The 17,046-nt window shown below is 38.5% G+C and overlaps 1 protein-coding gene across 1 annotated transcript; it reads left to right on the plus strand.

The window, feature by feature from the left end:
* The first annotated feature begins 5,855 nt into the window (after window positions 1–5,855).
* LOC138084539 (olfactory receptor 8B3-like) lies at window positions 5,856–6,779 on the plus strand. Its single transcript, XM_068978863.1, has one exon. The coding sequence runs from the start codon at window positions 5,856–5,858 to the stop codon at window positions 6,777–6,779; it is 924 nt and encodes a 307-aa protein (XP_068834964.1).
* Window positions 6,780–17,046: the final 10,267 nt, after the last annotated feature.

The following is a 17,046-nucleotide window of genomic DNA, read 5'->3' on the forward strand; positions in this document are numbered from 1 at the left end:
CTGGGGGGGTGGATCATAGAGGATCCTGCTGTGACTTATGTCGGAGAGTGTTTTGCCTATATTCTCCTCTAGGAGTTTTATAGTTTCTCATTTTACATTTAGATCTTTAATCCATTTTGAGTTTATTTTCGTGTGTGGTGTTAGAAAGTGATCTAGTTTCATTCTTTTACAAGTGGCTGACCAGTTTTCCCAGCACCACTTGTTAAAGAGATTGCCTTTACTCCATTGTATATTCTTGCCTCCTTTGTCAAAGACAAGGTGTCCATAGGTGTGTGGATTTATCTCTGGGCTTTCTATTTTGTTTCATTGATCTATATTTCTGTCTTTGCTGCACAGGGATCTTTATAGCAGATTTATTCATAATCGGTTAAACCTAGAAGCTAATAAAATACCCCTCAGAAGGTGAGTGGATAAATAGACTGTGGCACATCCAGACAGTTATATTATACAGCACTATAAAGAAATGAGCCATCAAGCTATGAAAAGACTGGAGGAAACTTAATTCATATTACTAAATGAAAGAAGTCAATCTGAAAAGGCTATGTACTATATGACTCCAACTACATGCCATTTTGAAAAAGGCAAAACTATGGAGACAGTAAAAAGATCATTAGTTGCCAGGGGAGATAAGGATCCATAGGCAGAGCACGGATGAATTCTTAGACAATGAAACTACTCTGTATGATACTATAATGGTGGATATATGTCAATATAAATTTGTTCAAACCCGTATAATAGACATCAAAAGAGTACCTATAGTAAGTGATGAGCTTTAATGGTAATGATCTAGGAGAATTAATGCTTTTGAATTGTGGCAATGGAGAAGACTTTTGAGAGTCTCTTGGACAGCAAGGAGATCAAACCAGTTGATCCTAGAGGAAATCAACCCGGAATATTCACTGGAAGGCTGAAGCTCCAATACTTTGGCTACCTGATATGAAGAACTCACTCATTGGAAAAGACCCTGATGTTGGAAAAGATTGAGGGCAGGAGAAGAAGTGAGTGACAGAGGATGAGATGGTTGGATGACATAACTGATTCAATGGACATGAGTTTAAGCAAACTCCATGAGATAGTGAAGTACAGGGAAGCCTGGTGTGTTGCAGTCCATGGGGTTGCAAAGAGTCAGACATGCCCTTAGTGACTGAATAACAGCAAAAATGTATATATACATATACATGTATTTGTATATATGTACACATATATATATTTAATGACAAAGAATGATATATAATATTTTTAAAGCTGGGCTATATAATATATGTACATATTAATATTCATAATATATAACTCAGCCAATAAAAATAATGAAATCCCGCCATTTGCAATAATGTGGTTGGTCCTAGAGAATAATTTTTAGTGAAATAGGGCAGACAGAGAATTACCAATATTGTGTTACCACTAATATATGGAATATAAAAAATAAAAAGTAAAAAGTTAATATAATAGGACAGAAACAATCTCACAGATACTGAGACCAAAGTAGTGGTTATCAGTGGGAAGAGGGAAGAGGTGAGAGACAGTAAAGCAAGGAGGGGATTAAGAGATACAGATCAGTATGTATAACATAAAGATATATGGATGGAGAATCAGTCAGTATTTTAACATAGCTTTAAATGGAGTATAATCTATAAAAATATTGACTCACTATATTGTGCATCTGAAATTACAACATACTGTAAATCAACTATACTTCAATAAAAAAATTCTGTCTTTGCCTTCTTATAACTTGATTGTAAAGTGTCTTTTTCTGTTGATTTCTTTGGGATCCTTTTTGTTTCCTGGTTCTGGATATGCATTTCTTTGCACAGATGCAGGGATTTTTCAGCCAATTTTTCTTCAAGAAATATTTTTCTTCATTTCTCACATTCTTCTTCTGCATCTCTATAATGCCTATATGGTCCAGGTGACATTTTTCATAAATCCCTTAGACTTTACCCATTATTTTTAATTCTTTTTTATTTTTCCTCCATTTACTGAATTATTTCAAATGCTTTTCCCCCCCAAATTTTAGACTCCTTTCCTCAGCTTGTTTAGTCTGCTGTTTTGAATTTTTAGTGAATTATTCCATTCAGTTATTGTGTTTTTCAGATTCATAAAGATTCATAAAGAATGTTCTGCATGATATTCATAAAGCTAAAATTCTCACTTTGTTCATGTATTGTTCTGTGACTACAATGAGCATCTTTATGGCAGTTAAATGTTACGTAAATCATGTATCCATTTCATTGCTATGCTATGCTCTGCTAAGTCGCTTCAGTTGTGTCTGACTCTGTGACCCCAGAGACGGCAGCCCACTAGGCTCCTCTGTCCCTGGGATTCTCCAGGCAAGAATACTGGAGTGGGTTGCCACTTCCTTCTCCAATGCATGAAAGAGAAAAGTGAAAGTGAAGTCGCTCAGTTATGCCTGACTCTTAGCGACCCCATGGACTGCAGCCTACCAGGCTCCTCCGTCCATGGGATTTTCCAGGCAAGAGTACTGGAGTGGGGTGTCATTGCCTTCTCCATCCATTTCATTAGGGCCACTTTTTAGGCTCTTTTGGAAAGCCTTTTTTTAAAAATTTTTAATGTAATTGGACTTTCCTTCATTTTACCTTGACTTTCTGCATTTGTGTCTATATATAGACAAATAGCAACCTAATTTAGTCCTCATGAACTGGCTTTGTACTGGAGAAGACCCACATCATTAAGCCTGGCTATAAAAAGCAAACCTCTTTAACTTCGTAAGAAACGAATCACCAGTCTAGGTTCAACGCAGGATACAGGATGCTTGGGACTGGTGCACTGGGATGACCCAGAGAAATGGTATGGGGAGGGAGGTGGGAGGGGAGTTCAGGATTGGGAACTCCTGTATACCCGTGGCAGATTCATGTTGATGTATGGCAAAACCAATACAGTATTGTAAAGTAAAATAAAGTAAAAAAAAAAAAAGTGCAATCCACTTTGTTTTTAGTAGCTCTCAGGTATTTGGATCATGTTAGGATCCCATGAGGCTCTTAAAACAAAGAAGACTAAAGTCAACTCCTCAAGCAGCCCCTGGATAAATCGGGTCATTGGATGCACAGTGCACGTTTTCCTTAATCAAGGAGAAGCTGTAGAAAAAGTATTTTCTACAGCTAGCTGTGTTAAGCCAAGGGGAGGTGAATTCTAGCCCAACTGTTATCTCAGTTCTTTCTCTCACCTCAGGCAGCTAAACTATGCCATACCTTATGTCCCCTCAGCTTTCTGGCACAGGTTATCCTGAAGCCAGTCTTCAGAATAGCCTCTAGAAAAATTGGGGCTTTGAATGTGTTGTACATCTCTTTCTCTCCCCAGGAAGATCTGGGAACTGGGGGAAGTCTGTCCCAGTCATGTGGTTCTGGACCACCATAGGTATATGGCAAAAGTTTATTTTGAAATTTCTTAACAACTTCAACGTAACTGGTATCATGCTCAAACTGTGTGCAGGATCCTTTTAACTAAGTTTTGGGTTTCTTACAAAGGGAATTTGTACAGAAATTGTTTTTGCATCAGTGTGGTCATACAGAGGAGATTCTAGGCTTGGTCTTCTGCATGTAGCTAATGGGAAATGGTGTTAATTTTGGCTTGTCCTTGGAGGGTTAACAATCCCTGCAGTGAAGGAAAAACTTGAATGAAATATTGATTGCATAATGAACAAAAGACATATTGTGGTCTAGGTGTAAATACAATCCCCTTAGTTACCTATTACACCCAGAAACTGTTCCCTGGGGGAAGAGACTGAGGAAGCTGCTGCCCTTTTTATATCTGAGTACATTATACCACTGCACTCACAATATATCTTTTGTGACTTACTGTGTGGCAATAATGATATTAATAGAGGCCATTATTGCTTTCTGCTCCGTGATAGAGTGAAAAGTCATACTCAAGATGATGATCTATAATCCTGAATATACTTTTCAGGAAATATCAGAGATTAATTGCAGGTGGCATTTTCTTAGAATCAAAGAAACCAAAGCCTATGAATCTGAAATTGACTTTCCTGGATCAGGGGTATAGCAATAATAAGAAGGAAGAATTTGGATTTTCTGGCTTATGGAGGGTGAGTTTCTGAATTCCATTTATATTTGTCTTTTCCTTGTTTGAGATGGAGACCAAGGATCTTATATAAGACAGTTTCTTTGACTCCTACTCCATCAGATGTAATCTTCATTAGAGAAAACCATCAGGCTCTGAGAGTTGCTGTCTTCAGTTTTGGGCTTCTCAGGTGGCACTAGTGGTGAAGAACCTGCCGGTCAGTGCAGGAGACCAAGAGATAGCGGTTTGATCCCTGGGTCAGGAAGATCCCCTGAAGGAGGGAATGGCAACCCACTCCAGTATTCTTGCCTGGAGAATCCCCATGGACAGAGGAGCCTAGTGGACTCTGGTCCACAGGGTTCAATTTACTGGTGAGGGGTGGGTCCAAGTGCATGAAGAAATGGTGAGATGAGAGAAGGAAAATTCTGTCCTGGTTCAAACTTTTTTCCCTTTCCCCTGCTTTTTTCCCCCTGACAGTTATGTTTGCATATGGCAGCTGTTCCCTTCACTCTGTAGGTCAAATTTTGGTAATTTTTTGCTGCTTAGTTTATAACACCTTAGAAGGGAAAACTCTTGTCTCGCATCTCCATGGTAATGATAAAGAAAAAGGAACTCTCTTACACTGTTGGTGGGAATGCAAACTAGTACAGCCACTATGGAGAACAGTGTGGAGATCCCTTTAAAAACTGGAAATAGAACTGCCTTATGACCCAGCAATCCCACTACTGGGCATACACACCGAGGAAACCAGAATTGAAAGAGACACGTGAACCCCAATGTTCATCGCACCACTGTTTATAATAGCCAGGACATGGAAACAACCTAGATGTTCATCAGCAGATGAATGGATAAGAAAGCTGTGGTATATATACACAATGGAGTATTACTCAGCCATTAAAAAGAATACATTTGAATCAGTTCTAATGAGATGGATGAAACTGGAGCCGATTATACTGAGTGAAGTAAGCCAGAAAGAAAAACACCAATACAGTATACTAACGCATATATATGGAATTTAGAAAGATGGTAATGATGACCCTGTATGCGAGACAGCAAAAGAGACACATGTATGGAACAGTATTTTGGAGTGTGTGGGAGAGGGAGAGGGTGGGATGATTTGGGAGAATGACATTGAAACATGTATAATATCATATAAGAAACGAATCACCAGTCTATGTTCAATGCAGGATACAGGATGCTTGGGGCTGGTACACTGGGATGACCCAGAGAGATGGTATGGGGAAGGAAGTGGGAGGGGGGTTCAGGATTGGGAACATGTGTACATTCGTGGTGGATTCATGTTGATGTATGGCAAAACCAATACAATATTGTAAAGTAAAATAAGTAAAAAAAAAAAAATCTGGAAAAAACCTCCTAGGGCAATTTAAAAAAATTAACTAATAATCAGTATTTAAAAAAAAAAGACATTCTATGGGTCAAGTTTTGGCACCCCACTCGAGTACTCTTGCCTGGAAAATCCCATGGGCAGAGGAGCCTGGTAGGCTGCAGTCCATGGGGTTTTGAAGAGTTGGACACGACTGAGAGACTTCACTTTCACTTTTCACTTTTCACTTTCATGCATTGGAGAAGGAAATGGCAACCCACTCCAGTGTTGTTGCCTGGAGAATCCCAGGAATGGGGAACCCGGTAGGCAGACATCTATGTGGTCGCACAGAGTCAGACATGACTGAAGCGACTTAGCAGCAGCAGCAGCAGCAGCAGTCATTCCCTGTGCATACATTACCATGTGAGAAGAATTGCTGTGAGAAATTCCTCTATGTAACCTTTTCTCCTGTGCTCACAGATTTACTTAGAGAAGAATGGCTCCAGAAAATGGCTCTTCCAGGACTCAGTTCATTTTGTTGGGATTAACAGACCAACCAGATCTCCAGCTCCCACTCTTCTTCCTCTTTCTAGTAATGTATATGGTCACTGTTATGGGAAATTTGGGTTTATTAATCCTTATTGGGCTAAGTTCACACCTATATACACCCATGTACTTTTTCCTCTTTAACTTGTCCTTCGTAGATCTGTGTTACTCTTCTGTGTTTACACCCAAAATGCTGATTAACTTCATATCAAAGAAGAATATTATTTCTTACATGGGGTGCATGACCCAGCTCTATTTTCTCAGTTTTTTTGTCATTTCTGAATGCTATGTGCTGACCTCAATGGCCTATGACCGCTATGTGGCCATCTGTAACCCACTTTTGTATAATGTTGTCATGACCCCCAAAGTGTGTTCCAGCCTTATGCTTGGTTCATACTTCATGGCATTTGCTGGTGCCATGGTTCTCACTGAATGCATGCTGAGACTGACCTTCTGTGAGGCAAACACCATCAACCATTATATGTGTGATATCATGCCTCTACTCAAGCTCTCCTGCACAAGCACCTATGTCAATGAGCTGGTAGATTCCATTATAGCAGGATTCAATGTCATTGTGCCCAGTATCACCATCTTTGTCTCTTATGTTTTCATCCTCTCCAACATCCTTCAAATCAGCTCCAAAGAGGGCAGATCCAAAGCCTTTGGCACCTGCAGTTCCCATGTCATTGCTGTTTCTCTCTTCTTTGGATCAATTTCATTTGTGTATCTCAAACCATCTTCTGCTGTGTCTATGGATGAAGGAAAAATCTCTTCTGTTTTTTACACCAATACGGTTCCTTTGCTGAACCCCTTAATCTACAGTTTGAGGAACAAAGATGTTAAACTTGCTCTGAGAAAAACCCGATGGTTTTGATCAGAGAGTGTGCTTCTGTGCAGTTATTGATATGACAAGGAGATTCTGTATTAATTAAAAATTAATTAAATATTTTTAGTTTCAGCCTTATTATCCTTTTTTTTTCATAAAATGATTAAGAAAATATGTGCCCTTTCTCAATAATTTGCTTCCAATTTTTCTATCTGGAAGTTCTTTTTTCTAACTACACAATATCCTACCCCTCCCCCATTTTTCCTATTTAGTAATAACATTAAATTAGAAATGTTATCTGTGCTTATTTGTAATTTCAAACTTTTAGTTTTTACTGGAAAAAGAAAATGGTCTTCAAATGGTCAAATTTGAGATACTGCTGATATAATGAGCAAAAAATGAAGAAAATCACCTAGATAACACTAGAGTAGCACTGTTTCATTGGAGTTGTGCTTATCTGTCACTTACTTTTAGAAGCATGCATCCTAATCTTTGATTTCTACTCCCATGTATCCATTCTCTGACTATGAAAAGATGTTTCTTTGCCAGATACTGAAGTTTCTAAAATGGCTTTGAATATCATTCATTTTACATCTGTAAATATCTTAAATCTAGCTTTAGGCAAGTATTTTCTTTTTACCTTTGTGCAGTGAAACCAGTACATGCACATCATATAAATATATTTGTTTCATCAATAGTAAAATTAAGTTCAGAATGGTTAATGATTTAAAGAAAAAATTTAGACTAAACTGTTAGCCTTCTGATTTCAAGTCTACTAATTTGTAAACTGCTTACATCAAATTCGTTCTGCTCTATCCATTTCAGTAAGACTACTTTGAGAAAATATTTGTAACTTGTAGCTTGACTATTATTTATTAAAGAATTTCTCTCATGCCATGTGTTACCTTTTTTGTTGATGCTTGCTTGTTTAGCAAAGTTTCATTTGTTTCTTTGGTTGGGAAAGGAAGGCATTTTGGGCACATATATTGGTGAGATGATTGACTCAAATTAGGAGGTTACTTTTTTTGCAAAATTAAGAAAACTTAATTTGGGATGTTTGAAAGTATCTGTTATTAAAAGAATAGGACCTGAGTGAGAAAGGAGCCCAGAATCATGTCATTAGGATAGACCTCAGCAAGGCACATGGTCAACAAAAAAGAGACTATGTGTGAGAATTGTCATGAGGCTTAGGAAACATTTTATTCTGAAGTTGTATCCTTTCTGTATAGGACTGTACATGTCTTCAAATTGTTGGTAAAACTATAAAGTACATGACCGTAAATTAGTACTGCTTTGGGAAAATGAAGGTGAAAACACCATGGTCACATTTGGAACCAGGTAGAAAGAAGGCAGCAGCTACAAGTAATAAAATAGTTAAGAATAATTTGAGTTCATGTTAGAAAGATGAAATTTAGAGAGTAAAATAATGGATAATTAAAGCCCCTACCTGTTACTCTCCTCTTCTTTCTGGAAGGTCCTAGAAACATTCAGAGCTCACAGGTTTTCAGGCTTCCCTGATGGCTCAAAAGGTAAAGAATCTGCCTGCCAGTGCAAGATACTAGGGTTCAGTTCCTGGTGTGAGAAGCTCCCCTTGAGAAGGGAATGACTACCTAATCCATTATCACAGGGTTTCTCTGGAAAGGACACCAGCTTAAGTTATTTGATACTTAACAAAGTTAAGCCAATAGAGTTTAAGGCTCTGGGAACAACTAAATCACTCTTCATTTTGTGTACTTCCATAAATATTTCAAGTTACTAAACCTCAAAGTGCAGCTGGCGGTATCGTGACATCTTGAAAGAAATATTTTGTGAATACACAAATTTTGGCCCTGCCTTTACTGAAAAGGATGCTGAACTATTATTTTTCTTAGTTAAATAATCTACCTTAAAAGTCCTCAGTATCATGTGTCAAAGGATAATGTAAATATTTTCTGCATGGCTGGCAAGCATGCACATATTCAGGAGAAGCTTCCACAAAGCTTACGGTAGCCTGAGTGAGAAAGTAGGGCTTTCCCCCTCAAATATTCCATGTCTGTTCCCTGATTACTAATTGTTGCTTCTGAATCAGACATGCAGACACAGGGGGAGCAGCAACTGTTGGTACACTTCCCCACCGTGGCTATAATCCCCTCCTGATACAGCTGAAGTTATTTCCAGGGGATTTAAAGGACAGTGCCCTTTAGCCTTCTCATCTTTATTTTTCTCTTTTTTTGTCTTGTGGGAGTCAATCACAACGACCAAGACTTTTAAAAAGCAAGAAGCACATCCAGAGATAATTAGAAAGTCCCCATGCTTGTATACCATGCTTGTACATAATGCAGACTCAGAAAGACCAGGGAAGAACTTCAATTTTTACCTAAGCCTCATCTTCCACACGGAGGTAGCCTATAACAATCGAAAGTATAAAAAAATAAGAAAAGAGGTCAAAATGGCAGAGTGGCAGGATGCTAAGCTCAACCCTTTTCAGGAACACACCAAATTACAACTACATATGGAGCAACTCTTGCTGATATTAACCTGGGCACTAGCAGAACAGCTGTTCTACAACCAAGGCTGTAATGAATGATCCACATGGAATCTGCATGAAGTGGAGGGAAGTCATCAGGTCAGAGCACATACCCCTAGCCTGAAACAGAGAAGAGGAAGGGGATATCACAGGCTAGGGAATCCTCCCAGAGGAGGAAAGATTTCGGTCCAGATTTTAGGGATACCAGCTCTGGGGTTTAACAGGAAGATCAGCTACCTTATCTGGTTTGACAGCCAGTGGAGGTTTACCTGAGTTTGTGAGAAACTGAGACGCTGCTCTTGAAGGGTATGCACCAGAACTGCTCACTCCCAGTCACAGCATGGAGACAGCAGATTGAGAACTACCTGGGACTCTGGGCAGCTGGTAGGGACTACTCCAACACTCCCACCAAGCCTTAACTGAGCTTCTGCTCCAGTCCCTCTTGTTCCCGTGGCTGCTGCCCACCAAGGGGGAGGCCACCATTGCTAAAGAAAGTGTGCACTCTTAGACACAACAGAGGTAACTTGAACACTGGTCCTGCAACTGAGCCATTGTCAACTCATATGTCTCTGCACACACTCCAGGAGGAGTGAAGTTAGCTCCAGGGAAGAGAACATTATCAACAGAGTGTACATCCCTCCGTGTACTTAGGAGGGAGCAGGGCCAGTTCAGTGGTATGGCAGCAACGCCCCAATCCTGCCCAGAGTCTCACTGAGACATACACACTGGGGAAAAAGAGAAACCAGCCCAGAAGCACAGCCCCAAGCTGTCAGGCCTTGGTCCTGCCCCAGAATAAATCACAGACTGCCATTACAGACATGAGAAACCCAGTTTCTCAAGGCTCTTGTTCCAGACCTCAGGCTGCATCCTGCCTCTGATAAGGTGGTGAAAGCCATGGAGAATTGAAGCTCTTGCTCACCCCTGGCTCTGGCTCTAACCCCACCAACTCCAGCCCTACATCCCACCAATGCAATGGCTGTCATCACACTTCAGAGGAAGTCACACCCTATCTGCAAGTACCTATGGAACTTTCTCCAGGATACATCACATACTAAGCCTCAGGACAAATCTTAACAAATTTAAGAGGATAAAAATTATATCAAACATCTATTTTGAGCACTCCAGTACAAAACTACAGGAAGAAAAAATGGGAAAACCACAAACACATGCAGACTAAAAAACCTGCTACTAAAAATCCTAATGGGTCAAAAAAAAAAATCAAATAGGAAATCAGAAAATACTTTGAGACAAATGCAAATAAAAATGCAACTTTTTTTTTTTTGTAGTTCTTTGGATATACCAAAAGTAGTTCTAAGGGATAAGTTTATAGCTATACAGGTATGCCTTAAAATGAAGAAGAATCTCAGACAACAACCTAGAAAATAGAAAAAAAGAACAAATAAAGTTCAAAGTCAGTGGAAGGGAGGAAATAACAAAATTCAGAGGCTAAATAAATTAGAGATTAAAAATATATAAAAAGCAATGAAACCAAGAGTTGTTTTTTTAAAAGATAAAAAATTTAATAAACTTTTACCCAGGCTCATCAAGAAAAAAGAGAGAGCACCCAAGTAAAATGAGAAAATGAAACAGAAATAACAACCAACAGCAGAGGTAACCAAAATCATAAAGGTATATATACAAAAAGCAGTTATATGCCAGCAATTTGGCAGCCTAGAAAAATGGACAACATTTTGAAGCACAGAAACTCCAGAGACTGAATCAGGAAGAAAGAGGAAATCTGAACCAACTGATCGCTAATTTTGAATTTGTAATTAAAAAAAAAAAATGCCAGCAAAGGAAAAAATTTTAGGATCGGACAGATTCAAATGGGAGTTCTACCAAGCATATAAAGAAGATACACATGTTCCCCATCCTGAACCCCCCTCCCTCCTCCCTCCTCATACTAAATAAATTTATATTAAAAAATTAAAAAAAGAAGAGCTAATACTTAACTTCTCAAACTATTTCAAAATATTGAAGAACAGGGAGCACTCCCAGGTTCATTCAACAAGGCCAGCACCTCCCAGTTGCAAAACCACAGGAAGAAACCACAAGAAAAAGAATATTACTGGCCAATATTTCTGAGTAATATAGATGCAGAAAATATTCAACAAAATATTCTTAAACTAAAGCGATGGATCATAAATCATGACCAAGTGGGATTAATTCCAGGACTGCAAGGATGATTCAATATCCAGAAATCAGTTAATGGGATGCACTACATTAAGAAAAGGAAGAATAAAATCAAATGATATGTACATAGATACAAACATTTTTGATAAAATTTAACATCCAATCTGGAGAAGGCAATGGTAACCCACTCCAGTGTTCTTGCCTGGAGAATCCCAGGGATGCGGGAGCCTGGTGGGCTGCCATTGCTGGGGTTGCACAGAGTCGGACATGACTGAAGTGAATTAGCAGCAGCAGCAGCAACATCCAATCATGATAAAATTTCTTATCAATGTTTGTATAGAGAAAATATAACTTAATAAAGGCCATGTATGAGAAACCCACAGATACCATCGTATTCAACAATGAAAAACTGAAAGACTTTCCTTTAGTCAGGAACAAGATATGGATGCCCACTCTCACCATTTCTATTTTACATAGTATTGCAGGTCCTAGTCACAGCAATCATACAAGACAAAGAAATAAAATCACCCAAATTGGAAGGGAAGAAGTAACACTGTCCCTCTTTGCAGATGACATAATGCTATATATATATATATATAAAACTATTAGAACTAATAAACGAATTCAGTAAAGTTGAAGGATACAAGATTGATATACTGAAATCTGTTATTTTTCTGTACAGTAATAATGAACTATCAGGAAGAGACAGCAGGAAAACAGTCCTGTTTAACAATGCATCAAAAAGAATAAAATACCTAAGAATAAACTTACTTATTCAAAGAAGTGAAAAACCTATACTCTGAAAATTTTAAAACAATTAAATGGAAAGATATCCTGTGTTTATGGATTGGAAGAATCAATATTGTTAAAAGTCTGTAGCAATCTACAGTTTTAATGCAATTCCTAAGAAAATACCCATGGCATTTCTGACAAAAGTAGAACTCATAATCTTAAAATTTATATGGAATCACAGGAGACCCCAATTATCCAAAGCAATATTGAGAAAAAAATAACAAAGGTGGATGTATCATATGCCCAGACTTCAGATCATACCATAAGGCTACAACAATCTAAACAGCATGGCCCAGTCACAAAACACAAATACATAGATAAGTGGAACAGAATAGGTAATTAAGAAATAAACTCACATTCCTTTGACCAATTAATCTATCACAAAGGAGATAAAAATATTCAGTGAAGATAAGACAGTCTCTCCAGTAAGTGGTTCTGGGAGAAGTGGACAGGTGCATATAAAACAATGAGATATGAACAGTTCCAGAAAAACACCTATTTCTATAAAGGCCATTTCTATTTGAAAGGCTTTATTGACTATGCCAAAGTCTTTGGCTGTGTGGATCACAATAAACTGTGGAAAATTTTGAAAGAGATGGGAATACCAGACCACCTGACCTGCCTCTTGAGAAACCTATATGCAGGTCAGGAAGCAACAGTTAGAACTGGACATGGAACAACAGACTGGTTCCAAATAGGAAAAGGAGTACATCAAGGCTGTATATTGTCACCCTGCTTATTGAACTTCTATGCAGAGTACATCATGAGAAACGTTGGACTGGAAGAAACACAAACTGGAATCAATATTGCCAGGAGATATATCAGTAACCTCAGATATGCAGATGACACCACCCTTATGGCAGAAAGTCAAGAGGAACTAAAAAGCCTCTTGATGAAAGTGAAAGAGGAGAGTGAAGAAGTTGGCTTAAAGCTCAACATTCAGAAAACAAAGATCATGGCATCTGGTCCCATCACTTCATGGCAAATAGATGGGGAAACAGTGGAAAACAGTGTCAGACTTTATTTTTTTGGGTTCCAAAATCACTGCAGATGGTGACTGCAGCCATGAAATTAAAAGACACTTACTCCTTGGAAGAAAAGTGATGACCAACCTAGACAGCATATTCAAAAGCGGAGACATTACTTTGCCAACAAAGGTCCGTCTAGTCAAGGCAATGGTTTTTGCAGTGGTCATGTATGGATGTGAGAGTTGGACTGTGAAGAAACCTGAGCACTGAAGAATGGATACTTTTGAACTGTGGTGCTGGAGAAGACTCTTGAGAGTCCCTTGGACTGCAAGGAGATCCAACCAGTCCATTCTTAAGGAGATCAGTCCTGGGTGTTCTTTGGAAGGAATGATGCTAAAGCTGAAACTCCAGTACTTTGGCCACCTCATGTGAAGAGTTGACTCATTGGAAAAGACTCTGATGCTGGGAGGGATTGGGGGCAGGAGGAGAAGGGGACGACAGAGGGTGAGATGGCTGGATGGCATCACTGACTCAATGGACGTGAGTCTGGGTGAACTCCGGGAGTTGGTGATGGACAGGGAGGATTGGCGTGCTGCAATTCATGGGGTCGCAAAGAGTCGGACATGACTGAGTGACTGAACTGAACTGAACTGATGAACATTTCCTCACACTACATAGAAAGATAAACTCAAAATCATTTAAAGACCTAAGTGTAAGATCTAAAACCATAAAACTCCTAGATAACATATGGAAATCTCTTTCTGCATAAACTTTTTTATTTTTATTGTTTTGAATTTGTCTCCTAAGGCAGAAGAAATAAAAGCAAAAATGAATGAATGGACCTAATTAAAGTTAAAAGGTTTTGCACCATAAAGATCATTAACGAAATGAAAAAGCTATCTACTGAATGGGAGATAAATTTGAAATGACATAACCAAAAGGAGTTAATATCCAGAATATGTAAACAGCTCATACAACTCAGTATCAAAAAACCCAAACAACCGAACCAAAAAATGGACAAAAGAACTGAATAGACAGTTTTCCAAAGAAGATACACAGGTCACAACAGACACGTGAGAAGATGCTCAACCATCACTAATTATGAGAGAAATGCAAATCAGAACAATGAGATATTACTTCATACTTTTTATAGTGGCAGTCATCAAAAAACCCCCACAAATATCAAATGTTGTTAGAATGTGGAGAATAGGAAACCCACCGGTACCCTGCTGGAGGAAATGTAAAGCTGAAACCACTATGGAAAATAGTACAGGGATTCCTCAATAAACTAAAAATAAAACTACCATATGACCCAACAATGGGTATATATCTGAAGAAAGTGAAAAGAGTAGTCAGAAAAGATTAATGCCACTGAGCGTTCATGGCAAAATTATTTTCAGTAACAAAGATTAAATAGATTAAAAATATATGATATACATATTTAATGGTCAGTGATATGTTCAGTATATTGCATGTATAGGTGCAAAGTTGCTTTGGTCATATCCGACTCTCTGCAACCCTATGAACTGTAGCTTGCCTGTCTCCACTGTACATGGGATTCTCCAGGAAAGAATACAGGGCACAGGTTGCTGTGCCCTGCTCCAAGGGACCTTCCTAACCCAAAGATCAAACCCATGTCTCTTATGTTTCCTGCATTGAAAGGCAGGTTGTTTACCACTAGCACCACCTGGGAATCCCAGGTACACTATATTACCCAGCCATTAAAAAGAATGGAATTCTGCCATTTGCAAATATATGGTTGTTCCTACAGAATATTATATTTAGTGAAATAAGACAAAGAAAGATAATACTGTATGTTATTATTTAAATGTGGAACATAAAAAATGAAAGAAAAAATGAATGTACCAAAACAGAAACAATCTCACAGATACAGAGCCCAAAGTATTGATACTGGTGGGGAGAGGAAAGCAGTGAGGGTCAATGCAGGAGCAGGTGATTAAAGAGATGCAGACCAGTATGTATAAAATGAATAAACAACCAGGATATATAATACAGATGAAGTATACAGCCAATGTTTTATAATAGCTTCAAGTGGAATATAATCTATAAAAAAATTGAATCCTTATATTTGTATGCTGGAAATTAAAGTAGTACTGTAAATAAACTATATTTCAGGAAAAAATTCTGACTTCTGGTAACCTGATTGTCGTGTGTCTTGCTGTGGATTTCTTTGGAATTATTGTATTTGATATCCTTATTGTCTCCTGGTTCTGGATATCCATATCCTTTGATAGATTTGGGGACTTTTTAGTCAGTTTTTCTTTGAGAAATCTTTTAGATCATTTCTCATATTTTTGTCCTTCTAGGATCTCTGTAGAGTCTATATGGTCCATGTGATACTTCCCATAAATTCCTTAGACTTTCAATAGTATATTTTATTTATTTTTTCTTTTTGCTCCATTTACTAAATTATTTCAAATGTCCTTTTTTCAAATTATACAATCCTTTCCTTTGTTTAATCTGCTGCTTTGACCAGCTAGTGAATTTTTCAGTGCAATGATTGTGCTTTTTGATTAATTATTTCTGTGTGTTACTCTTTAAAGCTGAAAATCTCACTTTGTTCATGTATTATTCTGTGGCTAGGTGGTGGTTTAATCACTAAGTCACGTCTGACTCTTGCGATCCCATTGACCATAGCCTGCCAGGCTCCTCTGTCCATGGGATTCTCCAGGCAAGAATAGTGGAGTGGGTTGCCATTTCCTTCTTCAGCAGATCTTCCTGACCCAGGAATCGAGCCTGTGTCTCCTGCATTACAGGAGACTAGAGTGAGCATCTTTATGACAGTTAAATGAACCCTTTCTCAGGTAAATCATATATCTTAATTTCATTAGGGCCACTTTGTAGTGTCACTTTTTTGTAAAGGCGAGGGGTGTGTTAACTGGACTTACTTCATTTTTCCTTGACTTTCTCTGTTCATGTCTGCACATAGGCAAACTACCAACATATTTTACTCTTCATGAACTGGCCTTGTACTGGAGAAGACCGACATTAATAAGCCTGGCTAGAAAAAGTGGGCCTCTCAATCTGGTGATAGTACAATCCACTTGCCTTTTTTTTCAGAAGCTCCCAGGTATCTGGAGAATGTCAGGGTCCCATCGGGCTGCTAAAACAAAGGAGACTAGAATCAATTCCTCAGGCAGCCTCCAGGTGAGCACAGTGTATCTTTCCCTTCACCAGGGAGAATCTGTAGGAAAAATGCTTTCTACTGCTAGCTGTGTTAAGTCAGGGGGAGGGTTTATAGTGAATTCTAGACCAAACTGCTATCTCTCTTCTCTTTCACCTCAGGTAGCTAAAGTCTGTCATATCCCATGTCTCTTCAGTTTTCTGACACAGGCTATACAGAAGTCAGTCTTGTGGATGGCCCCTAGGGAAGCTGAGACATTGGAAGTATTGTGCACCTTTTTCTCTTCCTAGGGAGAATCTGGGAACTGGTGATTTTGTCCCAGTCACATGGTTTTGAACCACCATAGCTACATGGCAAGATGTATCTTGAATATTTTAAATAGATTCAACATGACTGGTATCATACTTGAACTGTGTGCAGGATCCTCTTAGTTTTGGATTTCTTACAAAGGGAATCTGTACATAAATTGCTTTTGTGTTCATGCAGAGAAGGAGATTCTAGCATTTCCTGTTTTGCCATCTTGCTGATGGGAAGTGGAAGTTAATTTGGGCTCTTCCTTGGATGATGAAAATCTCTACAGTGAAGGGAAAACTTGAGTAAAAGATTGAGTCTATAAGGAACTAAAAGACAGATTTTAAATACAATCCTCTTAGTTCCTATTACATGTAGAAACTGTTCCCTGGGGAAGAGACTGAACAAGCTGCTGCCATCTATAACTGAGTGCCTTATACCATTACATTCACATTAAATGTTTTATGGCTTACTGCATGG

Source organism: Capricornis sumatraensis, chromosome 8 (assembly GCF_032405125.1).
Source record: "Capricornis sumatraensis isolate serow.1 chromosome 8, serow.2, whole genome shotgun sequence".
Taxonomy (NCBI): domain Eukaryota; kingdom Metazoa; phylum Chordata; class Mammalia; order Artiodactyla; family Bovidae; genus Capricornis; species Capricornis sumatraensis.